General features: G+C 42.4%; 1 protein-coding gene across 1 annotated transcript in view; it reads right to left on the bottom strand.

The window, feature by feature from the left end:
* The window catches only part of LOC310775674 (glutamate dehydrogenase, mitochondrial-like), a gene marked incomplete at its 5' end in the record, with an annotated part of 34,726 nt that overhangs the window by 3,769 nt on the left and 3,022 nt on the right, over positions 1-27,935 (bottom strand). The window contains 2 exons of the mRNA XM_083635823.1: positions 1-138; positions 357-494. Of these exons, the coding sequence (XP_083491949.1) occupies positions 1-138; positions 357-494 (276 nt within the window). The remainder of the gene's footprint in view (positions 139-356; positions 495-27,935) is intronic.

Here is a 27,935-nt window from a genome sequence, read left to right on the forward strand (position 1 = left end):
CTTGGCCTTGATCCTCGGGGCGTTGACACGCGTGAGCTGCTTCTCTCCGGCAGCAGGGATCAGGATGTGGCAGTCAGCTTCCAAAATGCTGCCCTCATAAGGCTTGGCCCCTGGGAAGCCCACGATGGTGCCATGTTGCTGCACGCACACACACACACACACACACACACACACACACACACACACACACACACACACACACACACACACACACACACACACACACACACACACACACACACAGGTGGAGAGGGAGAGAGCAACTTTGAGTCTCAACTGTGAAAAGATGAGAGGTGATAAAGATAAGATAAGATAAAGATAAGATAAGAGATGGGAGTGAGGAGCTGTGCTGGTACCAGTTTGTAGTCCTCCAGCTGTTTGGGGTCGATGCCCTCTGGGTTGTAGATGGCGCCGTCGATCTCACCGATGCCCACACACTTTGCCCCAAACCTGTGCAGGTACCTCATGGAGTGCAGACCCACATTACCAAAGCCCTGGGAACATACACATTGGGATGTATTCAATATGAACAAAAGTACTGTATTAACATCATCGCCACTGACAAGCATCAGCATTATCGTCACTATTGCTGGATAAGATCAGTTTGCCTTGTGAAAACATTAAATAATGTCACTCAACATAAACATGTTCTTTTCAAATGTTAAATCATGGAATAATCAACCATACAGCATAGGGTCAACTCAATGAGACTACATACTCTGGTGCCATCATGTGGCCAGCGTTGGTTACTACATCTGCAGCAAAGCAGCCACTGGTGCTATTACATAATTATGCAGTGCTTAATTTGTAAATCATGGGACCTCATAATTTACAAATCAAGCACTGCCCATATGTCACCTCTGACAGCTGCTATGTGTTTGATTCAACTATTGTGTGTAAATGTGGGTGAGAGAGGGGGGGGGACCTGAGGAAACAAGTTCTGTTGCTCCAAAATGTGTTACTAGAATTAAAGCGTATCACTGCTATGGCTTGTTGGTTAATGTGGTTAGGATTTAAGCGGTCAGAATTGCATAAGAAGATGATAACAGTGATACATGTTTTGCCAATAGACATCCTTAATAATAGATCCAAAAGAACTGAGTGTGCTTAACAGTATAGGGGCCTAACAGAAGGCTTTCGTTGATCCTCACACACTCACAACATAGTGGAGATCTGCTCTCTGCTTGATATGTAGTTCTCAACGTAAGTTCAAGCCAGGAAGACTATAATATCTTTTACACTTCCTTAATTCATTTTATATCTCCACTCTTCAATCTACTCACAAGATCATAATAAGCTGTCAATTTCCGGGTTTCAATGAACAATCAGCTTGTTGCCGCCCAGTCTCTGTTAACCAATTGCATAGTGTCACATCACTGCTCTCATCACCTCTCACCCTACGCACCTCCAGTGTAAGCCTATCACGTTGCTCCACAACCCAGTTGTAAGCCAATTGCTTGGAGGCGGGTTCCTTAAATATGCTTGTTTCTGTCTCATTCAGCCTCTCAATCATCGCTGCTGTCAGGCTCGCACCCTCCTCCTCCCCTTCTCCTCCCGGTCATCGCAGACCTATCCCATTCTTCAGTCGGAAGAGTCATCATGAGTCTCAGAAGGAGATCACCAGCACCACCAGTATCTAGACACTGCAGGGGGATATATCTGGATGCTGATCTGGGCTGGTGCAGCTCTCTCAAGATCTCCCTGCGGTGTCTAACCGCCAAAGACTAATAACAAAACTTTATTCTCATCATTCTTTCTGTCGTAAATTATTCACTTTATTGTAAATAAATATCACTTTATTCATCCTTTGGTCTCTAGTCTCTCCTGATTGAACTCAATACTCACTCAATCTCCAAGAAAATCTAATCACGGCACCACATAATCCACACACACACACACACACACACACACACACACACACACACACACACACACACACACACACACACACACACACACACACACACACACACACACACAGATCAGCTCTTTGAATATCCACATCATGTTTCAGCTGTCGTCACCCCTGAGCATTTCTTAACCTCATCACTGACATAAGTCATTTAATCTGCCAATCCAGATGCCTCTATATGGACAGTGAAGGTTGGATTTGGGTGTGATGTGCGTCAGCCATCGTGAAGGGGAACAAATAGAAGCTTACTAAACAAGAACACCAAGTTGTCATGAAAAAGCAAAATACTTATAGAAAGCCTTATCAAGAGAAAGGCCAAAGCCTTTCTCTTGTGTGTGTGTGTGTGTGTGTGTGTGTGTGTGTGTGTGTGTGTGTGTGTGTGTGTGTGTGTGTGTGTGTGTGTGTGTGTGTGTGTGTGTGTGCGTGTGCGTGCGTGCGTGCGTAGGAAACGTGAGGCCTCTCTGTGTGACAAAGGGAACTGATACTGTACTTCTAAAGAAAACTGCTCTTTGACCTGTTATCCCCACCCACACTCCAGGAAAACACACACACACACACACACACACACACACACACACACACACACACACACACACACACACACACACACACACACACACACACACACACACACACACACAGGTCCTTGCTCCCCAGTGTTGGGGGTAAAATGTTACAAAAGTAACATATTACATGTAATATATTACTTTGAGCACTAACTCACTCAGTAATATAACTTATTATACAGGATTTCAGTAATATTATACCAGTTACTTTGTCAAGTGACACAAGTTACAAATTGAGTTACATTTGTTTCATCAAAACATATTTAAATAAGGATACAATCATTTCCTAATCAAATTGTGTGTTTTTATACAAATAACCACTATAGATTTATACTGACATCAAGATGGTGTTTTCTTTATGGTTCAAGGGCGGCGATGTCATTCTGCTACTGTTGTTATTTTGGTGAAAAGAATGCAAAAGTAGTGTAAAAAAACTAGTTACTCTACACAGACAGTAATATTGTTCTACACTACAAAATCTGTCTGGTTTTTAAAATGTTACATTTCAGCTGTCAATCAACATAAAGCTGGTCTGTGTGTGTGTGTGTGTGTGGGGGGGGTTCCAGTAGACTATTGTGACACCTTGCCCTAAAGCCTAAAGAGTAAATGTGGAGTGGCACCAGAGTCTTAGCACAGGTTTAAGCAACCACCACCACCACCACCACCACCACCCAAGCTGACCGTCCTGATTGTACCTGAAGGAAGCTTCACTTTCATGTGATCGAGAGACATAAGGCTCTTTCACACACAGATCGCGCAAAAATTGCCGTTTAGGAGTCCCGCAAAGCTCGCACCCTCGCCACAGAAATTGCTTTCACACAGCACCAAGCAGCACGGCCACATTCCCGTGCTGTGGTGTACTTTCAGGTGAAATCCCCTGCTCCCGGATTGAAAGGCGAGCGGAGGGATTTCCAGCTCCTCCTAGCCCAAATAAATATTTTCATAGGTTAGTGTAGCCTAGGCTACTGTATGATGAACGAATTAATTCAACAACAATACTTCCCTCCCTCCTTCTCCTAGTCCGCTGAGCTGGGAGAGGATAGGTGCACTCGCATGGTGGGCGGACTCGCCAAAACGGGCTCCGCCGCCGCACTCGCAAGGTGGGCGGGCAGATCGATATGGTGTCCTACTAAAATTGAAACGATACACGACCGCCCGCATATCAAACAGCTGCAGTCTGCATAACGTTCGTTGGGGGAATAGTATGGGCTATAAATGCACATGACTAATAACGTTAGTTTTTGTAAGGGAATGCACAGAGCTGATTTCGAGAGGGAATAACCTGGTCTGAGTCAGACCAACTCGCCACAGACAGCTATAGCCCTCTGAAGCTTATTATTATATCCGTTAATTGTAGCCTACCTACTAATGTCAACATCGTTTGAGCATAAAGCCTAACCGCACAGAGCATTCCTCCTGGCGCCCCTGCAGTCATGATTGTATAGGCTACTTTTTTTACTTTCACTCCTGCACTTTTCTTGATCACATGAAGTGATTTCCCCTGTAATTTTTTTATGAATGAGCTGACCATTCTCACCTTTTCCGGCTCGCTGCGACTTTTCAAGTGGAGGCGGGTTGCCAGGTAACCCGGCGCTGTTATTACCTCCCGTCGCAGGACAAAAGGCGTAAAACAATTGTCCACCAAAGCGCATTCACGACTTTCACATCGGAGGCGCGAATCCTATTTTCCGTGCATTTTTCAGCTTTCAAGGCCGGTGTGAAAGAGCCTATAGAGAGACAGTGAGAGAGAGCGAGGCTAAGAGAGTTCGGACAAAATCCCACTGCAAAAGGTTTGACCTGTCTTGTTTTTAAAATGTTACATTTCAGCTGTCAATCAACATAAAGCTGGTGTGTGTGTCTGTGTGTGTGTGTGTGGGGGGGGGGGGTTCCAGTAGACTATTGTGACACCTTGAGTAAATGTGGAGTGACACCAGAGGTTTAGCATAGGTTTAAGAAACCACCACCACCCATGCTGACCATCCTGATTGTACCTGAAGGAAGCCTCACTTTCATGTGATCGATAGACATAAGGCTCTTTCACACACAGATTGCGCAAAAATTGCCGTTTAGGAGTCCCGCAAAGCTCGCACCCTCGCCACAGAAATTGCTTTCACACAGCGCCAAGCAGCACGGCCACATTCCCGTGCTGTGGTGTACTTTCAGGTGAAATCCCCTGCTCCCGGATTGAAAGGCGAGCGGAGGGATTTCCAGCTCCTCCTAGCCCAAATAAATATTTTCATAGGTTAGTGTAGCCTAGGCTACTGTATGATGAACGAATTAATTCAACAACAATACTTCCCTCCCTCCTTCTCCTAGTCCGCTGAGCTGGGAGAGGATAGGTGCACTCGCATGGTGGGCGGACTCGCCAAAACGGGCTCCGCCGCCGCACTCGCAAGGTGCACACTGTTTTTATATAACCCTTGATCAATTCTCATTAATCTTTTATCTTTTCTTTTTTATTTGTCTGTAGGCTACATACGTGCACTGCCAAGAGCATTATAAACCAGAGACCAGACTATATCAAAAACATAAACACACAGTGGCGTCTTTCCTGCATGCTAGCAAGCGAAACTGCTGTCTGTCTGACCACAGACTGTAGAAAGAGACGCAGGATAGCCAAACGAATGTGATTGGATGAACGTTTGCCACTAGGCCAATCACAGGCAGAGAGGGTCCCTCCAGCCTTCGCCATCATCCGGAAAAAAATATCGCCAGAGGGACATAGCTGTGACGAGACCAGCAAGTTTAAAGGTTACAGTCTGACATAGGTAGTGTGCTAATGTTAAATGGCGTAGTTTGGGCAGCAGGGTCTGTGGTCACCCACTAGAGGGAGCTATTTCCCCATATAAAACACACATGGGGGGGAAACATTTCACTTTCCCTCTTTCTTCCCTTGAATAAGTTATACATGTACAGTACACTAAATTGATCCACAAAACTTTGGTATTTATACTCGTATTTATAAAGATATATGTTCATACATTTATCGAAACATCGATAGACTTCCCCATTGCAAGCATAACCCAATTATTATGTATTTGCACTGTATTTGTAACTATATTTTTGCTGTTTTTAACCAGGGTTCAAATTATACTGTATTTTAGCACTTGGGCAATGGCTGATGTTTAATTTAATTTGGTGGCACACACAAACATATAATATAATATAATATATAATATAATATATAATTTCATTATTGACATCCCTTGTTTGGCCTTCTTACAGCCTAATTTGAACCCTGTTGTCAGACCTCTTTGTGCAGTTATGTTAGATGTCTTAAATCTAACGTTGGTGTTGTGTTTGGTGCACTGCTTTCTATTATAGTTCCAAATGTTCTGTGTTGTTTTAGTATTGTGTTTCTGTGTGTGACTGTGCAATGCTGTGTTGTTCTGTTCTGTGCTGTGCTGTGTTGCTGTTATTTTTTGCTAATCTGTACTTGTTTATGTTGTTTGTCTCTCCTCTGTGTTGCCCTGGTAGGAGGAGCCTGTATACGAGGTGCCTATTGGACAGGACAGTATGGGGTCATAGGTTATAGGTTATCATGTGTGCGGGCGGGTGGTGGTCAAGGAGCGATAAAGAGGGGACACCCTGCATGCATACTACCTATTCACTGTAAGAAGAAGACCATGTAGTTCAATAAATACTTAAGTTCACTTGCTGCCTTAAAAATGTGAGTAAACGTACCTCAAGAGTATCAAGTTTAAACAACAAACGATCATTATTTAGACCAGGGGTCACCAACCTTTTTGAGGTCGAGGGCTACCTGAAGGGTAGAGAGTCATGTCGGGGGCTACCTGTTGAAATTTGCTCGATTTACCTTTAAATAATGAGTATTATGCATTTAATCGAGACATACACTCTTTTCTTTCACTGTTGTGAAGAAGAACTCTTCCTCCCACTCCTCTTGAAATTGGTAATGTTTTTTCTTTCACTTTTCTGCCATTGTTCTTGCGTTCCATCATTTAGCTTAGCATATAATCATTGGCAGCTGGCAGTCGCACTGTCGCAGAGTGAATGACGTAGTGACGTAACGTAAAACTAAACTTTGACCCCAGCCCAGGCGGATCAAAATAGTTAATCAATAATTAATTATACACAGACAATAAATTATACACAGACAATAAACGTTTTAAAAACGTATGCATTGTTAAACAAATTATTTTCTACATTTGTGTGTTATTGTGGGAAGGGAGGAGAAAAACAAAAAAAAATTAATTTTTCTGATTATATTTTTTTGTTTCGTTTTTTTGTTTTTTCTTTCTTTCCCCTGTGGCTGAGCCTGTTTGTCTGTTTTGTCTTGTTTGTGTAAAAAAAAAAAAAAAAAAAAAAAATTTTTTTTTTTTTTTTTACATTTTTCTGAACGTGGCTTGCGGGCGCCACAGCGCCACCCCGCGGGCGACTGGTCGCCCGCGGGCGACTGGTTGGCTACCACTGATTTAGACCATGGCTGACCAATTTGGGGCCCATGGGCCCCCTGTTTGTTTTGGCCCACCACGGATTTGACCAAAAATAAAAAATAAAAGAATACGGCTGACATTACTGTCTTTCAGAGGCTGTGGCGGGCTCATTTTTAAAGATGGCGCAATCTTATACCATATAAAACTATAAGACCTAATTAATCGGTACCATGTCAACCTAGCTTGTCGGGAAGGGGCCCAAATAACACTCCAAGTTAGGCAAAATTTTGGTGAGGGAAAAAATGTCATGCTAGCCCATGGCCCTCTATCCAGATTAATTTTTGGCCCTTTATAGGAAAGAATTTGGGCACCTGCAATATAATGATCGTTTGTTGTTTAAATTGTTTGTTGTTTAATTAGTAAGACAACATAATGTTGTTGTCTAACTAATGATAATTTGTTGTTTAGAGTGATAATAGAGAAGATTTCAGTTTTGTTCTCTTGGGTGACACCTATGGGTGATGAGTGGTAATTGCAGGTGAGATCCAAACCAAACTGTTATTATGTGACATTATTCAGTTTGTTCAGCCATAGTAACCACCCGTAATGGTAGCAGAGACCGGAAAAGAATAGCTTGTTATCCTACTTCACACAAGAGTTGTCAGGAATCTACAGTAACCTACAGAGTGAGTCTATTGTGTTAGCTCTGCCCACCCTGTGTCACCACAGACACCATTCATAAATGCTGCAATACTGAAAATGCAAAGGCTTCCATCAATGGGCCATAGGCTCAATCACCATTGTTTTAACGCACTATCAGATAGATAGTGACTTAACAGATATTTATTTAGATGAAAATTTTCCGTATTATCACTTTAAACTTGATCCTCTCACATTTGTAAGGCAGCAATTGAACTTAAGTTTTTAAGTTGAACCACATGATTTTTTTTTTTTACAGTGATAGAGAAAGGCAAACACCAGATTAAGTGAGCGTCAAGACGGGAAAGGAGAAATTCAAGCCACTTATTAAAAATGTATGCCGTCGTGCACTATAAGGGGGTTTGGATAAGAGTTTCCGTCAAATTAGATGGACAACAGTAGCACAACCCATAGATTAGTATATCCCAGAGCCATTCAGTGAGTTAATGTGAGTTCTTACTCTGAATACTGCAGGCACTTTCCTCTGACCCCTCAGATGCTCACTCACTTGTGTGGCTTTCGAGTATACGTAGACTAAATACTCAAACTCTCCCCAGGTCCATTTCTAACCATACTACTGTCTATACTGTCTATATACTTAGACTAAATACTCGAACTCTCCCCAGGTCCATTTCTAACCGTCTAGCTTAAGTGAAATGACAAGCTCTCTCTAGCACAATAGAAAAGCTATTTAATATTCTCATGGCATGCACTGAAATAGCTTTGCTTCTACGCAACGTTCAGCCAGAGGGCTTTGCACACAGAGTAGGTGTAGGTAATAATTGATTGAACATGCTGTATAACCCTCAAACACTCCTGCAAAGCCATAAGCACAACTTACCATAACTAGCCTGGGTAAACCCAGCCCCCAGTGACCTGCTCTCAGACAGACCCTGCTCACTAGTCACAAGATTCTGCGAGGGTCTGAGCCTCGTCCCAGAAATCGATCTGAATGGGCCGCATTCCAGACCGTAGTGACTAGAGAGCAGGTCTGAGAGCAGGTCTGAGAGCAGGTCTGAGAGCAGGTCTGAGAGCAGGTCACGTGGGGGCTGGGTTTACCCAGGCTACCATAACAGGCCGTTTGAACCCTAGTGCATGGTGTTTGTAGCCTTATACACTTATCAGAGCGGGAAGGAGGGGTTGGAGCTCGTGGAAGGTGGCCTTGATGCTTGAGAACCCCCGTCCCCCATCCTCCTATCACCTCATCCTGTCATCTTAGCTCTGACATATTTTTTCATTATTCAAAAGGTCAAAACGTAACATGGAATTAGCTCTGACATCACCTCATCCTGTCACCTCAGCTCTGAAATCATCACCTTCTTCTGTGGTGTTTTATGGCAGTTGGCATCCTTTATGTTGCATTACCACTTCCTTTTGGATTTATCCATCCATGGTTTCCTATACATCCTGTCCTCATCATCCTCATCATCATCATCACTTCATCCTGTCATCTCAGCTCTGACATCATCACCTCATCCTGTCATCTCAGCTCTGACATCATCACCTCCTCCTGTCATCTCAGCTCTGACATCATCACCTCCTCCTGTCATCTCAGCTCTGACATCATCACCTCCTCCTGTTATCTCAGCTCTGACATCATCACCTCCTCCTGTCATCTCAGCTCTGACATCATCACCTCATCCTGTTATCTCAGCTCTGACATCATCACCTCATCCTGTCATCTCAGCTCTGACATCATCACTTCATCCTGTTATCTCAGCCCTGACACCACCTCTTCCTGTCATCTCAGCTCTGACATCACCTCCATCTCCTCATCTCTAATGTCTCCTCTCTCTGTCTCTGTTCCTACAGGGAGAATATGGAGGAATGGAGCAGGGAGGAGAAGGACAGGTGAGGAAACGACTAGAGAGCCAACCCAGTCTCACAAAACATTGTGACAGTAACATTGTTACACACCCCAAAACAAAACATTGTGACAGTAACATTGTTACTGCGGCCCCAGGAGCGAGTTGAGCTGCAGCTCCAGTGACTTGCCTCTGGCCCCGGTACCGGTGCATGGACACTATACACGATCTGATTGGCAACACAAAAAAAAGCATGCTGGGATACTTGGCGACACTGACCAGGCTTGCGTTGCGTCGAGAGGACAAATTCAAAATTCAAATGGAAAGACATGAATTAACTTTTTTCTTTGTTTTCTTTCCTTCCTTCCTACCAGGGGTATTAGTCGCTGTCGGGACCTCTCCTCCCATCCTCTCCAGTTGTCCCTCGCTCCCCCTCGCCTTGATGTACCAGACTCCAGATGTTCGACATATTTTTTGTGACTTTATGGGAACCAAATCAACTCAAACAGACTCTTCCAGATTGCCCCCTCCGACTTAGCCTAGGTAAACCCAGCCCCCACGTGACCTGCTCTCTCAGTTCCCAGTCACTAGCGTCTAGACTCCGGGCCATTCACAACGATTTCTGGGGCGATTGAAAGACCCGCGCAGACCCGCAGCCACCCCGCAGCCAATGAGTGACGGCGTGACTGCCAACATCAGTCCTGCCGTGATCGGCCAATCAGAGAGTGCGTCTTTGTCAATGACGTGTAACAGCTGCAGCGGCTTAGCACTACCTAGCCGTTAGCATTTGGCCTCTCTAAAGCATAGCTCCCGAGCTAGCTACTAGCTGGCTAGCTATATGGCTATGCAACTACGTGAGGAAATTCAAGTGAAAACAGCTGTTGAGGTTGAGGTCTGTTGATCAAAATAACACCTAGCGTTATCGAAATCGGATTTTAGCGGACCATACAAGCCAGGGCTTCAGAGCTGATCACCTGGACACATTTTATGGCGAAATTATCTGATAAACTTGTCTGTGCTGCTCTGTGGTGATCAGCTAATGTCTTCATAGCATTGTGATTATGATTTAAGATAAACGCTGGTTTAACATAATTAAAATAATTCCCTATCAAACATGTAAAGTGACGCTTCTGGGCAGTAGACCATTTGGGCATAACATTATGTAATGTGACATGAGATCACCACATTTCAATAAATATAACGTTTTTGCACATTTGAATGCTGCTGGTCGTTTGTTTAATGCTGTATATATTGGATATTTAAAGCTGATACACAACACAATTGTGTTGAGGTAATTCTGCAAAGCTCAGTTAAAAATATAACATGTAACACTTTACACAATCAAATCTAACTTATTCACAGCAATACACAGTCCAGTAGTACAGTGGGCTAATTGTTTGAATTATATCGAAATATATTTGCATGGTGTAGCATGTAATGCAGATAATGTAGCTAGATACTCTGACACAGAAAGGCAGACAAGCTAGCAGCAGGGATCTTGTCACACTGATTCCAGATAAACTCCTCTGTCTAGCCAGCTATACAATATTATTGTAGCCTACATAATACCACAAGCTAAATACAGCATATGCCAATGTAAGGCTGGGTAGCATTAGCTAACGTCATCCAGGCTATACAGTAATAGGCTATTATAAAGTTTTCTCTCTCCTGCTGCAGGTAGGATGATGCACATAAATATAGCCTACATTATGTAAAGTCATTGCATAAATGTGTTTTTATTGTAAAACTAAAATGTGAAGTAGAGCCAATTTATTGGAGCGGACATCACAGTAGGAGATGCCGGTAGAAGCGCGTTACGCTGTCACTTACCTAAATCACGTTAAATCGACGAGGGGTATATATAGACCCAGGATTACATATGTTTCACATAGGGTGGTGTTTTCATTTGATGTTTTATTTGGTCCAATATTGAAATGTTATACAATTGCAGGTTGTGTTACCATTACACAAAATTGAGATCTACCTTCATATCTATTTCGGCTCATTTGGTTGCTATTTAGTAGCGAAATACAGTAGCACAATGCATGCTGGGAGGAAGTGAACAACAACAAACCATAACAAACGCATCACAGAATGAAGCCTAAGCTGGTAAGTCTGTTAAGATAATGTTTAGCGAATATAATTCATAATCGTTTTAATAATAATAATAATTCTAGGCAATGAAGACAAAACCCAAGACTGTGTTACAGTAGGCTAAGTGTATCTTGTCCTATAATTGACTAGACAGAGGTTGAAGTACAAGAGATAACATTTATTACAAAAGTTTACATCATCTGCAGATCACCAGATTTGTTGTAATTGTGAACACAAAGGGAGCAAAGACATGGTTTTCAAGTATAACACAATGTACAACTTTTATTCAAAGACAGGATTGAAAAATATAGGTCACTTGTATTCACTTCAGACAAGACACTACGTTAAAGTCTGAAATTTACCTAGATTTGCTATAAGAATTGACATTTCAGCTTGTCACCTGATGTAATTATTAATGGACAGTAGCCTAGAGTAGTAAAGATTTTGAAAATTTTGATTAATCAATCCAAGTCAGAAACAACATGTGCTGTGAGCCTTTTACAATTCAAAAACCTTACTTCCAACAATTAAGCCTGCACTAACTATTGCACAGTATCGTGTACAAATATTGAATGCAACAGTCTCGTTCTGGAGCGAACCCCTCAGCTGAATTCACGTTGGAATATGATATCAAGGCTTGATAGATTTGATTGTACTCATACAGCAGTGTGGAGCTTAACATCTAGCTAGGTTGCATCTGGAATATGATCTGGATTATGTATAATATACAGTATAACACTACGCTCACTTGACATTCACGTTAACGCTATAGCCTCCAAAAATCTACTGTAGCTAGCTAGCGCCAGCTACATCTGTAACCACGCTGAAATGCGAGTGCATTAACGTTATTTCTAGCTAGGTCAAACACACCTTACCGTTATGAGTGTGGCCGTTTTTGATTAACATTAAGTCCACGATCATTTCCGGGCTGTAGCAGAGTCGAGCCCCGGAGGCAGCCGGAGCTCTGAGAGCTCCAGAGGGGTGCGCGATGCACTGCTACCTGCCCGACACCCTGCACCCGACCTCGGGCTGCAGCAGAGTCGAGCCCCGGAGGCAGCCGGAGCTCTGCGAGCTCCAGAGGGGTGCGCGATGCACTGCTGCCTGCCGACACCCTGCATGAGCTTGATTTGATTTGTTTTGTCTGGTACTATTCAATATGATTTATGCAGATAAGACAGCGTGTCCCTGAAAACTAGATCATATCACTGTATAGATGATGACTGTTCTTCACAGCCACAAATATCTCTCCAGATCTGCGGCCATCTGCAGCAGGGATCGAGGTTTGGGTCCGTGTAGACAGTTGTCCTGTTCCTCTTTCATTCCCTGACCACCGTCACAGGAGTCATTGGCAGAGGCGATGTTCTCTCTTCTTGGAAGCTCTAATAATATAAAACGTAGCAGTTACTGTATGTTACACGTGGCTAACGTTAGCTAGCTTCTGACATGTTTTTCTAGAATTCATTAGATCGTTAAATGCTCCCGTAATCTAGCTAGCTAACGTTACCTCGCTAACCCCCACACAGCCGATGAGGAAAAGTCATTCATTTATCGAATGTCTTTCTTACCAAACACAATTACGCTAGTTTCTGAGATAATATATAGTGTGGCATATACCTGTGAATAACATATTCTTACCTGGAAATCACACATCGATCCGTAGGCCAGCTCTGAGTCTGTTTACATTTCGGGCGGAGGGGGGCTTGGTTGGTTGTAGCTGGTTGTAACCATTTGCGTGCTAGCAGTACTGAAATGAAAAGTGTTAGCTCATGCGCTAACAACAAAGGTCGCAGAGTGATGACGCCATCTGCTGCACTGCGCATGTGCTCTGTGCACTAAACTGGTTGGATGATGGTTGCGCAATGGAGTGGTCTATCGGGGGGGGCCCAACAACCGCAGGAAATCGATTAACAATGGTGGGATTCCAGACCATAGTGACTGAGAACAGGTCTGAGAGCAGGTCACGTGGGGGATGGGTTTACCCAGGCTACCTCCGACTCCCCACCCCTCCTACCTACCCAACCCCCACCCCCTTGCCGCGTCACCCCCTGATGCCCCCCTTTACCCAAACCTGACCCCTCACCGCCCACAAAACGCCCTGTTTTTCTGCAGCCTGTAGCTTTTCTTCCACCGCCCGTCTTCCCTCACCCGATCCCTGTGTTAGTGTTGTCGTGTTGTTGTCACCCCATACCTACCCCCTATAGGGAGACCTGCTCACACGCAGACACACACACACACACACACACAAACAAACACAAAACCAGAGACACAATACGCAATACTCTAGCACCCACCATGAGCGACACACACATGCACGCACACGCGCGCGTACACACACACACACACACATACACACACACACACGGGGCAGATGAGTGACAATTGTAGTCATTGTTTAGAGGAATTTTGTTTATTCAAGTATCTGGGTGTGTGAATAAATACAAGAGTGAAATGGAACTCCCTGTGTGACTAGGACAGGATATACTGTAGGAAGGTGTATGCAACTTTGTGTGCGTGTGCGTGCGTGTGTGTGTGCGTGTGTGTGTGCGTGTGCGTGTGTGTGTGCGTGTGCGCGCGTGCATGTGTGTTTGTTTTGTGTGTGCATGTTAGCTTCTACGTGGTGTGTGCGTGTGCATGCGTAAAGCGCTCACGTGTCAAATAAGGACGTCGCTTCAGCTTCTGCAGGGACTGATGCGATGGGGAGAGATGATGAGCATTCTGTGTAGTGTGTGTGATAGTTAGCTCCAGTAGACTGCATGAACAGACCCGTAGAGCAGGGAGGGGTCAGCAACCTATGGCACGGGTGCCAACTCTGGCACACAAAGGGTTAACCATTGGCATGACAGTGCACAGTAGCACTAAGTGCACAATTGAGATTTTTTTGCAGAATTGTTGAAGTGACCAGTCAAATGACCTACTTCACAGCCATTTGCAAGCAAAGCAGATGAATATATTATATAATATATATATTACAGGTAACATGTTGCTTTTAGCAGTAACGTAACTTATTACCAATAGGATTTCAGTAATATTATACCAGTTACTATGTCAAGTAACGCAAGTTACAACTTGATACTGAGCTGCTGTCAGCTCCTCGTTAGGTTGCGTTGAGTCCAGAGATGGGAAGTAAACTAAGTACAAATACTTCATTACTGTACTTAAGTAGGATTTTCAGGTATCTGTACTTTACTGAGTATTTATTTTTCTGACAACTTTTTACTTTTACTCCCTACAATTTAACACAAATATCTGTACTTTCTACTCCTTACATTTTCAAAACGGGCTAGTTACTTTAGTTTAAATGCATGACAGACAAATAATGATGTAAGAAATAATTATTTTGTACAAGTACCGGTAGCTGTACTTCTACTTAATACTATAGGTAAATCAGTGGTGGCAACTGGGACATCTGTATGGGATGAATTCATTTATTTGACTTGGTGCAGCAGAGTTTCTTTCTCCCTGTGCTACTTGAACACCTAACTCCCCCCCCAAGGTCTAATAAAATAATAACAATAATAATAATAATAATAATAATAATAATAATAATAATAATAATAATAATAATAATAATAATAATAATAATAATAATAATAGTAGTAGTCTAATAATACAACTGAATAAATCAACTCTTGACACAGCAGTTGGATTTCAGCAAAACCATTTTAATTTCACTGGTACTTTTTATAAAATCAGCGAGTCTGCTTTGATGCCAACTTAAACATGGTGTGTGATTGTGTCTGATTTAGTGTTCGTGTAGATGAGTGAAGTGATATTTGTGTGTTGTTTATGTGTGTGTTAGTGTGAATGTGTACGTGTGTGTGTGCATGCGTGTTCGTGTGAATGTCAGATTGCTTGATAAGGCAACATGCAGTCATCAGTTTCCATTTACCTCAAAGTAAAAACACACAGACCTGTCCCAGACACAAACACACACACACTTTGCTGGCTGGACCTGTTCTATGTTACACACACACACACACACACACACACACACACACACACACACACTCGCACACGCACACACACAGACACACACACACACGCACACGCACACGCACACACACACGCACACACACACACACGCGCACACACACACACACACACACACACACGCATGTGCGTGCACACGCGCACACACACTCAGATGGAGACGAGCTATAGAATTTTTTATTTTATTTTTTTATTTTACCTTTATTTATACAGGGAGAGTCTCTTGAGAGCAAGCTCTCATTTACAAGGGAGCCCTGGTGTACAAAGAACATATACAGCAGTTACAAAATTACAGGTTAACACAACAGACAATAACAAGCATCAAGAGCATAATTAAATAATTTCAAAGAAAACATGAACACACCCTACGAGGAATGCTTTCTAAAAGTAAAACCTGTATAACCTGCTTATTTCTCACTGACATTTAACTCTTGGCACTGCGGGGTCACCGCAGAATGCAGTCATCGTTTTGTGTGCTGCTTCAATTTTTAGGCATGTGTTTACTTTTAACCTTATATACACCTGTGATTTTCCACTGATAAAATAAAACAAATATAATGCACTATAGCCAAATCAAATTTCCGTAGGCCTAGGCTATTGTGAATATCCAAAATAGCATTTTAATAATAACATTTCAGAAAGAATAAGTGTGTTTTAGGCCTATCATTTAAGAGAGACAGTTGTGTTTTAATATTTGAATGAAATTATTTCCACTGGGGAAATTAGTCCGATCATGAGCTATAAAGGCCCGGTGCAGCAGTATGAGCTGGTGTTTGTGTTTGAATGAATATAGGCCGACACACATTATTATGTGTGTTTGTTTTGTGTGTGCATGTTAGCTTCTACGTGGTGTGTGCGTGTGCATGCGTAAAGCGCTCACGTGTCAAATAAGGACGTCGCTTCAGCTTCTGCAGGGACTGACGCGATGGGGAGAGATGACGAGCATTCTGTGTAGTGTGTGTGTGATAGTTAGCTCCAGTAGACTGCATGAACAGACCCAGAGCAGGGAGGGGTCAGCAACCTATGGCACGGGTGCCAACTCTGGCACACGAAGGGTTAACCATTGGCATGACAGTGCACAGTAGCACTAAGTGCACAATTGAGATTTTTTTGCAGAATTGTTGAAGTGACCAGTCAAATGACCTACTTCACAGCCATTTGCAAGCAAAGCAGATGAACACATTAATCTGCTTTCTGCTGCCATGGAAGGCAACCAATCAGAGGCAGAGAGTGGCTCACTACCGTAAATATCCCAAATAAAATGCCAGCGCGGACGACAGAGAAGGACAGTGCTGTGTCTCTTGTATAGTGCTTCCATTTCAATGTCCTGATTTTGGAAGGAATGACGTTAAATTTTGATGTGCGAGTCATTAATCTTGGTGCGGCACACTGATTGACAAGCAAAATTTAAAATGGCACTTCATATCAAAAAGGTTGCCTACCCCTGCCGTAGAGTGACTTGTAGTACAGTACATGTATGTTGTAACCGTAGAGTAGCGGCCGTCCTATATAGCTTTGTATTGGCTTAGCGTGTGTTTTGTCTCGACATCTAGGGTTATTATCGTCAGCCAGAAAGCAATGCATTGCATGCGAGAAGCTACGAGGGCAGAGGTTCCACGAGATGTTTCTTCAATCTTAAAAGCAGAAGCAATACGGCACATGCTGCACAGCTCTAGCTCGGCAGTGTAAGGTGGGTTTCTGGCCTGGGTTTCATCCAGGTTTAGAGTCGTGAGAAGTGGGAGGATGAACGACGGTGTGAGAAACAAGGCCGATGATAATCCGGTCCCTCATTGTGTTGCTTCACTTGTGATACTGTAGGCTGACTTGCTTTTTAGTCTTTGTGAAACTGGTTTGCATGCGTAGAGAGAAACAAGCAATATGGACGCTCACTCTCTCAGTTATTCAGATGTCTATGGTGAGTCCTGGAATATGTAGTTTTTAATGGTACGCTTCATTTCACACTGGTCCAACTCTGAACCTTGGCTGTTCTGAAGCTCCCACCCATCAACTGTCTGCGCCAATCAGAGGATTCTGTTATCCTGTCACTCACTGTGCCCCGCTCCTCACTGCTTGCTTTAATTGACGGGACTCACATCCAAGCCTCCTAACCAATCAGTCTCTCGCACTCTCTCAGCTCGGGCTTGGGTTACATGTTAAACCCAGAACAGTCATATCTAGACCCATTATCTAGCTATGTATCTTCTAGTGCTGATGGCTGTTTTGCTATTACAAAGGGCTGTATTAATAATGACTGTTCTGATTGGAATGCTATGTGCGATTCGTATAGTATTGCTATGTGTGATTCGTATAATATTGCTATGTGTGAATCATATAATATTGCTGTTCTATTCCCGTGTATGGTACGACTGTCTCGCCGCTCTTCAAGACCAAGGGGAGTCACGAAGGGCAATCTGAAAATTATACCCATCTCTCCTGCCCCTTCTGTCCTCTCAAATAGTCCCATTTTATGGTCCATTCAGGAGTTTCATGCTACTTCGGGGCTGAAATTCCTGCATCTCAATGTTAGGAGCTTGCTGCCTAAAATGGATTTGATCAATGTATTAATTAATGATACTTTGCCTGACATCCTTGTCATTTCAGAATCATGGCTCTCTAGCAGAACCCTGGATTCGGATATTTCCATAAATGGGTTTAACCTTTTTAGAATTGACAGGAAGGCTAAAGGGGGAGGAGTAGTGATTTTTGTAAAAGATCATTTAACAGCTTCTGTTCTAACTGCCTCCTCTGTCCCAAAATGTTTTGAGTATATTATTTTAGATGTCTGTGTCGGGGGCGATATTCACCTTTCAGTAGCTGGTGTATACCTATGGGCTGATATATGTGCCACCTCAAATTGAATTTGAATTGCTCAACTTGAATTTGAAATTTTTTATTTTGAATTTGAATTGCTCTTTTTGAATTCGAAATTTTTCATTTTGAAATTGAATTGCTCTATTTGAATTCGATTTTTTTTATTTTGAAATTGAATTGCTCTATTTGAATTTGAATTGCTCTATTTGAATTCGAATTTTTTCATTTTGAAATTGAATTGCTTTTATATTTTGAAATTTTTATTTTTTAATGTGAGTTGAAAAACTGAATCTGAATAGCATAATTTTAAACTGAATTTATTTGCTTTGAAATTATTCAGTTTCCACATTCCTATTTCAAAATTCAATTCAAAATTTTCAGAATCTTGTGTTCAAAAATTTCAACATGTGTGTGCGCCATCCGGGTCCTTCAAGGAGGAAGAGGAGGAAGGAGGAAGAGCAATCGAGCGCTGATTGACCTAACTCCTTTTTGGCCGAGGCACCACACACCCACTCCCGCTAGAACTATTTGGTCTTGTTGTATTCAGGTTCGCTACAATCATAGAAGACCACTTTGAGTTGAACAAGGATGTTTATACAGTATATATCATTGAACAGTACATGACAGCGAATCTCGTGAACCCGGAACTGATCCTCCCCCGACCCCGTGACATCATCAACAGGTCAACATCATGTACTGAGATTACACCTTACACCACAGGTCTTTGCTCCCGCGGATGTATTAAATTAGCCGCCCGCCAGTCTTTCCATTGTCTGCTCATCATCATGGACGAGAGGACACCAACCACGGTAAATACCAACTGGTTACCATGTATTTTCACCGGCATAACGTAACGTAGCTACACCAGCTGAGCTTGTTTCTGTGGCGCTTAGCCTAGTTGGCTAGCTAGCCAACTAGGCTAACTGCCACAGAAACAAGCTACGGATTGATGTGTGATTTCCAGGTAAGAATAAACGCACAATGTTGAGCATTTACATTACATGTTATTCACTATATATTATCTCAGAAACTAGCGTAATTGTGTTTGGTAAGATAAAGACATTTGATAAATGAATGAATTTTCCTTGTAGGCTGTAGCTAGAACAGTATGTTGCTATAGCTAGCGAGGTGGAGGTAACGTTAACGTTAGCTAGATTAGGCTACGGTAGCATTATCGATCTAATGAATTCTAGCCGTAAACATTTCAGAAGCTAGGTTAGCAACGCTGGCCACACATGTAACATACAGTAACTACTATGTTTTCTCTTATTAGAGATTCCAAGAAGAGAGAACATTGCCTCTGGCGATGACTAACTGTGACGGTGGGATGGGGAACAGGACAACTGCTAGCTGTGTCTATCACGGACCCAAACCTGCAGACTGCAGCAGATACCCGCAGATTTGGAGAGATGTTCTGCAACCACCATACTCTTGTGTCTCCATGCTACTACACATCATTTTGCTCCTTGTGTGGGATGAAGACCCGTCGTTGACGTTGGGGAAGACAGCTTTTATGTTGTAGCCACTTTGAGTCCAGTTTTTGTTGATGTGAGTAATGTTCAGATAGAGGGATGCTATTTACTATCTAGCTGCTGTCACTATGCATTATCAAATACCTACATAAATCAAATCCAGTCAAGAACATAGGGTCTGCATGGGAAAATATGTAATTTAAAAATGGAAAGCATGTAGGAACCCTGCCAATCATCTTGCATATTGATATTTGTGGCTGTGAAGAACAGTCTTAATCTATACAGTGATATGCAGGCTATCATTAAATTTTATAAAACATGTACAGTACTTGTTAGTAGTTTCATGTTTGGTTTTACCTGTAATAAATAAGGACATTTATATATGTGCCTTTTATTTACCATCACAGCATAAATGACAATGCATAACCCCTCCTAATGTGATGTCAGAAAATCTAAGTAATTATGCATGACATTACATTTCAGGGCATAGAATATTTTTTTATTCCAAAATAACAGATGTGGGACACAATCAATTAACTATTCATACTGTTTGCAACAGTAACATTTACAGTGCTGAATAATGGAGTTGCATGAATATGAGTGTGCACTGATGATGTGGCCTGCAAAGATGGGTTAGTGTTAGTGACCGGCAGCATTTAATTTAGAAATGTTATAGTGGAACCTACATAGAAAGAAGTTTTACCTGGGCACTTCACAGACTGCCTGGAGTAAAGACATATGGAGCACTCTTTTCTGTCTGCACGTTTATTAATAGGGGCTGAGTGACATTTTGACAGGTAATCTTCTTCTAGTCTTCTTCAGAGTCAAAAATACTTCAATGTTAGACTTTTTTAAATGTTAGTTGTACAAAATCCCCCCACCAGTTCAGCCCCACCTAACCAGCCACACCTGGGGCCCTGATTGAGCTGCACATGGGCTCAATAAAGGGTGGTTGATTGGGTGAAGCTCAGTAGGCCATGTATGCTGTTGAGAGGAGGCTGCTCTGCTCTGTTCTTCCCAATTGATTGTCCATGTGCAGATGCATCGTTTGAAGTGTTAGTTTATTATAGTTAGTTCCTTTGAATATTGATTGAGTATTTGATTTGAATTAGATTTATTATATTACTTTACAGTTTAATTTGTTTTCCCTTGTTTGATCAAATCCTTTGTTAATACCTTGTTTGTCTTTTAGGCCAAATCATCTGTCCACATGATTTTCCATCATTAATCAGGGGATTTGGTTTGTAAATAAAAACCCTGGCATTAGTTCCTCTGAATCCTCCTCATTCCACCTGGATGTCTCACTTGCTGAGGCTACACCTGTAACCTCCACCTTTACAGTTTAACACAGTGTTAGTGTCAGAGGTATGCACCTTGCTGCTACAAACTGAACATTTTCTAGTTGGAAAAAATAAGATTACTATATACTATAATTAATTGGGCTATATTTCATATGCTACATTTCAAAAGACAATCTGTGACGACATGTTTCCTGTCACACCTAGCCCTCATTCGCAGCTTGACAGAAAACGTTGTTCAGGCTCTGGAGATCTGGGATGTACTGGTAGTCCTTTATCAATGCTCACCAAAACACATCCTACAGGAGAACATAAAACTGTTATTCTTTGCAATTCTTTTAAAAATCAATGCTAAAACATTTTAGGTTAAAATATTGACACGAGTAACTGGTGAGCTGCAGATGATGTAAACGTTTGTAATAAATGTTATCTCTTCTACTTCAACCTCTGTCTAGTCTGGTCAATTATAGGACAAGATACACTTAGCCTACTGTAACACAGTCTTGGGGTTTGTCTTCCTTGTCTAGAATGGACACAAGGCCACTACTGCAACAGCAGCCTTATGTGCAGGGTGAGAATCTAGCACTGCAGCTAAATGCTGGTGAAATACTAAAGTGGCTGGTAGATTTAAGACGCAAAATAATTAATTTCCCACTCTGGTAACGTCCAACATGGTGTTAGCTGTAGCCTAACACCAGCAAAGAGACAACTTGTGTGATGACAATTCATTTAACACTAGCCGGTTGCCAATATTGACTGCATCAAAGATGTAGCAAAGTAGTATTACTATTACTATTAAAACGATTATGAATTATATTCGCTAAACATTATCTCAACAGACTTACCAGCGGCTTCGTTCTGTGATGCGTTTGTTATGGTTTGTTCACACTTCCTATACGTCCTGTTTGCGGGAATATCATTGGCTGATTCAAGTCATGTGACGCTAAAACGAGCATTTGATTGGTTTTTGCGATAGCACTGCCATAACGTTTCCCTGATCTAATAAGTTACGTTTTCATTAAACTGCGTTCGATTTGAGGCTGCCAACAAACTGAATCGTGTTCAGAAGAATTTTATTTAGTTCATATGAAAAAAGCATCTAACCTCAAAATGGGGATCGATCATCTCAAAAACGAAAGCAGATAGCAGCCTTCAGCCCCTCACCTAAAAAGGAGTTCGGTCAATCTGCGCTCGATTGCTCTTCCTCCTTCCTCCTCTTCCTCCTTGAAGGACCCGGATGGCGCACACACATGTTGAAATTTTTGAACACAAGATTCTGAAAATTTTGAATTGAATTTTGAAATAGGAATGTGGAAACTGAATAATTTCAAAGCAAATAAATTCAGTTTAAAATTATGCTATTCAGATTCAGTTTTTCAACTCACATTAAAAAATAAAAATTTCAAAATATAAAAGCAATTCAATTTCAAAATGAAAAAATTCTAATTCAAATAGAGCAATTCAAATTCAAATAGAGCAATTCAATTTCAAAATAAAAAAATTCGAATTCAAATAGAGCAATTCAATTTCAAAATGAAAAATTTCGAATTCAAAAAGAGCAATTCAAATTCAAAATGAAAAATTTCGAATTCAAGTTGAGCAATTCAAATTCAATTTGAGGTGGCACATATATCAGCCCATATATACCGCCCACCCTCCGCACCGAAATCAGCTTTTGAAGATCTTGGAAAAATATTATCCAACTTCACCGCAGGTGAACTGTTAGTGTTGGGTGACCTAAATTCCGATTGGTTATCTGAAACATCTGCCAGTCTGAAACATCTGTGCCTTGAATTAGATCTATCCCAGCTCATCCAACATCCCACTAGACCGAATGTAAAAAATCCATCTAAATCCACTCTCATAGACATCATCCTGACAAATAGACCAGTTAACTCATTCACTGCCAATATCTGACTGGCATTTTTGGCACAGGCCAAGTATTTCCATAATGTTTGGTCATCTTTCAAGACCCACAGTAAATTCTGTACTAGGACTACAGTGATGTCCAATACCTCGAAATGAAGATCTAAGTCTCTACTTTCACCCCCAAAAAGAAAGTTAGCTTTTAGCATGTTCTGTACTCTACTTATAACCCTTTTTATACACCCCATGTTCACCAAAAAAGCCTGTCTGGGAAGAGAAAAGGGAGAAAAAAGCATTTTTGTAAAAGGGCACAATCTCAGGCATAACTCACTCTCAATTCTTTTATTTTGAACTGTATTGACATCAGACATGTAAATATTATTCGTTAGGACACAAATGACAAAAAAAAAAAATATATATATATATATATATACACACATGAAGTGCTTTTTTTTTACATTCAACAATACAGTTTACTCGGTGTGAGTGTGCAGACAGACAGACAGACAGACAGACAGACAGACACACCGACAGACAGACAGACAGACAGACAGACACACACACACACACACACACACACACACACACACACACGATCCCCCTTTTAGATTTCTAACCCAACATAGGATAAGCAATAACCACGCCCTGTGGCGCTGGGATTGGCCAGGAGCAACACTGGAGGGCACGCAGCCCAGCGATTTCATGAACCAACTGAAGAGCTCTTGAGAAGGACAGCGGGCTGCTGTGAGTGCCTTCTGCCCGCTGCTGCCTAGCTGTTCCTGTGTTTATTTTTGATTTGTTCTGGTACACCCGTCCTCGTCCATGTCTCCCTGTCATATCAACTCTGCTATTTGATCGTTCCCGTTTTCCCCTCGGCTATTCAACACGTCCTCACCGCCCTCGCAAACTGATCGATCATTTCCTCATTCCTCCGATGATCAAACACATCTCTTGATTACTTTCTCCCGTTTTCTCCTGGCTGGCACAGAGGAAGGCGACTCCAGCTTGTGCAGCGCGCCGAGGGCGTTTCAATGGCGTTTCTCCTGTCTGCACAAGGAAGCGTTACCCGTTCTCTGCTTTTCCTCTTGCTCAATTTCAAAACAACAGCTGCGGTATGTGTTTGATCGCGTGCTGTCGGCTACCCTTTGAAGGCAGGGACCTGTGTCTGTGTCACAGGCTGGGCAAGTGTTTGCTGCAGGCGCTGCACCAATAAAAACAAAAACACGTCAAACACGTCATTGGCGGGGAGGGCTATTTCTGATAACACGTCAAAGACGTCATTGGCGGTGAATGAGTTAAGTACCCTCTGAGAGGGGTTTTTGCACAGGGAATCAGTGATCATTGCCCCATAGCTTGTGTCAGATTGACCAAAAGTTTTAAATCTAGTGGTAAGTTTATAAGAAAACGTAATTTTAATTTTTTTTCAGATCAAGCCTTTTTACATGATTTATTTTATTCTGACCTGGAGAGATCGTGTCTGATTCCTGACCCTGAGTTAGCATTAGATTATTTTTCTTGTGTCTTCAATCTGTTCGCAGATAAGCACGCCCCCTATAAAAAACTGAGAGTAAAAAATCGCTCCAGTCCTTGGTTCTCAGGAGTCATCAAATCAGCATTGCGACTTAAAGACTCCGCTTGGGCAAATGCTAACTCCACTGGTGATCCTGCAGATTGGCTTCACTTTAGGAAAATGAGAAATAAATCCATTTGTATAATCAGAAAAGCCAAAGCGGATTATTATCTAGCTGCTAGCTGTAACACTTCCAACTTCTGGAAAACAGTTAAAACTCTCAAAGCCACACCTACCTCTACTCTCCCCTCCCAGATAAACGTTGATGGTAAAATAATCTCAGACAAACTTAATATGTGCAATACTTTTAACCAGCACTTTGTATCCGCGAGCTATTTGTTTGAGAGGCTCACTGATAACACGGCCCCCTCGACCCCCGCCCTCATTGGTGATCGCCCGCCTCCGCTGGCGATCCCCGCCCCAGTTGGCGACCGACCGCCCTCGCTGGCGACCCCCGCCACTGTAAACGAGCGACCGCCTCCGTTGGCAACCCCCGCCTCCATTAGCGACCGTCCGCCCTCGTTAGCGACCCCTTCTCCCCAACAGATTTTGTTTTCCTCCCCTCCCCCCCCCCCCCCCCCTCAACTCGTTTTTTCTCTCTCTCCTTCTTTTGTTTCAAAACCAGCTGCCTTGTGACCTTTGAAGGTGGAGTTTTGAGGGTTTGGAAACGTTGGGCGATTTGAGATTTGGGTTTGTGTCTTTATTGATTTCATAGCCTATATATAGCTCGGATATTGATGCATACTCAGTGTGTTTCCTAATGTTTTTATCGGCTCTTTGGAAACTTTGGGAAGAAGTGCACTGTACTCGTCACTTATCTTGTGTGCTCATCAAAGATTGAAAAAATAATAATGGCATGCATTTCTTTCTATTCTTGTAGGCTAATCCTATAAGTAGCAGAGGGCAATTTAGTGAACCTGTATAACCTGCTTATTTCTCACTGACATTTAACTCTTGGCACTGCGGGGTCACCACAGAATGCAGTCATCGTTTTGTGTGCTGCTTCAATTTTTAGGCATGTGTTTACTTTTAACCTTATATACACCTGTGATTTTCCACTGATAAAATAAAACAAATATAATGCACTATAGCCAAATCAAATTTCCGTAGGCCTAGGCTATTGTGAATATCCAAAATAGCATTTTAATAATAACATTTCAGAAAGAATAAGTGTGTTTTAGGCCTATCATTTAAGAGAGACAGTTGTGTTTTAATATTTGAATGAAATTATTTCCACTGGTGAAATTAGTCCGATCATGAGCTATAAAGGCCCGGTGCAGCAGTATGAGCTGGTGTTTGTGTTTGAATGAATATAGGCCGACACACATTATTATGTGTGTTTGTTTTGTTTGTGCATGTTAGCTTCTACGTGGTGTGTGCGTGTGCATGCGTAAAGCGCTCACGTGTCAAATAAGGACGTCGCTTCAGCTTCTGCAGGGACTGATGCGATGGGGAGAGATGATGAGCATTCTGTGTAGTGTGTGTGATAGTTAGCTCCAGTAGACTGCATGAACAGACCCGTAGAGCAGGGAGGGGTCAGCAACCTATGGCACGGGTGCCAACTCTGGCACACGAAGGGTTAACCATTGGCATGACAGTGCACAGTAGCACTAAGTGCACAATTGAGATTTTTTTGCAGAATTGTTGAAGTGACCAGTCAAATGACCTACTTCACAGCCATTTGCAAGCAAAGCAGATGAACACATTAATCTGCTTTCTGCTGCCATGGAAGGCAACCAATCAGAGGCAGAGAGTGGCTCACTACCGTAAATATCCCAAATAAAATGCCAGCGCGGACGACAGAGAAGGACTGTGCTGTGTCTCTTGTATAGTGCTTCCATTTCAATGTCCTGATTTTGGAAGGAATGACGTTAAATTTTGATGTGTGAGTCATTAATCTTGGTGCGGCACACTGATTGACAAGCAAAATTTAAAATGGCACTTCATATCAAAAAGGTTGCCTACCCCTGCCGTAGAGTGACTTGTAGTACAGTACATGTATGTTGTAACCGTAGAGTAGCGGCCGTCCTATATAGCTTTGTATTGGCTTAGCGTGTGTTTTGTCTCGACATCTAGGGTTATTATCGTCAGCCAGAAAGCAATGCATTGCATGCGAGAGGCTACGAGGGCAGAGGTTCCACGAGATGTTTCTTCAATCTTAAAAGCAGAAGCAATACGGCACATGCTGCACAGCTCTAGCTCGGCAGTGTAAGGTGGGTTTCTGGCCTGGGTTTCATCCAGGTTTAGAGTCGTGAGAAGTGGGAGGATGAACGACGGTGTGAGAAACAAGGCCGATGTTAATCCGGTCCCTCATTGTGTTGCTTCACTTGTGATACTGTAGGCTGACTTGCTTTTTAGTCTTTGTGAAACTGGTTTGCATGCGTAGAGAGAAACAAGCAATATGGACGCTCACTCTCTCAGTTATTCAGATGTCTATGGTGAGTCCTGGAATATGTAGTTTTTAATGGTACGCTTCATTTCACACTGGTCCAACTCTGAACCTTGGCTGTTCTGAAGCTCCCATCCATCAACTGTCTGCGCCAATCAGAGGATTCTGTTATCCTGTCACTCACTGTGCCCCGCTCCTCACTGCTTGCTTTAATTGACGGGACTCACATCCAAGCCTCCTAACCAATCAGTCTCTCGCACTCTCTCAGCTCGGGCTTGGGTTACTGTTAAACCCAGAACAGTCATATCTAGACCCATTATCTAGCTATGTATCTTCTAGTGCTGATGGCTGTTTTGCTATTACAAAGGGCTGTATTAATAATGACTGTTCTGATTGGAATGCTATGTGCGATTCGTATAGTATTGCTATGTGTGATTCGTATAATATTGCTATGTGTGAATCATATAATATTGCTGTTCTATTCCCGTGTATGGTACGACTGTCTCGCCGCTCTTCAAGACCAAGGGGAGTCACGAAGGGCAATCTGAAAATTATACCCATCTCTCCTGCCCCTTCTGTCCTCTTAAATAGTCCCATTTTATGGTCCATTCAGGAGTTTCATGCTACTTCGGGGCTGAAATTCCTGCATCTCAATGTTAGGAGCTTGCTGCCTAAAATGGATTTTATCAATGTATTTATTAATGATACTTTGCCTGACATCCTTGTCATTTCAGAATCATGGCTCTCTAGCAGAACCCCGGATTCGGATATTTCCATAAATGGGTTTAACCTTTTTAGAATTGACAGGAAGGCTAAAGGGGGAGGAGTAGTGATTTTTGTAAAAGATCATTTAACAGCTTCTGTTCTAACTGCCTCCTCTGTCCCAAAATGTTTTGAGTATATTATTTTAGATGTCTGTGTCGGGGGCGATATTCACCTTTCAGTAGCTGGTGTATACCGCCCACCCTCCGCACCGAAATCAGCTTTTGAAGATCTTGGAAAAATATTATCCAACTTCACCGCAGGTGAACTGTTAGTGTTGGGTGACCTAAATTCCGATTGGTTA

This window comes from Poromitra crassiceps (assembly GCF_964638095.1).
Source record: "Poromitra crassiceps genome assembly, chromosome: 4".
Lineage (NCBI taxonomy): Eukaryota > Metazoa > Chordata > Actinopteri > Beryciformes > Melamphaidae > Poromitra > Poromitra crassiceps.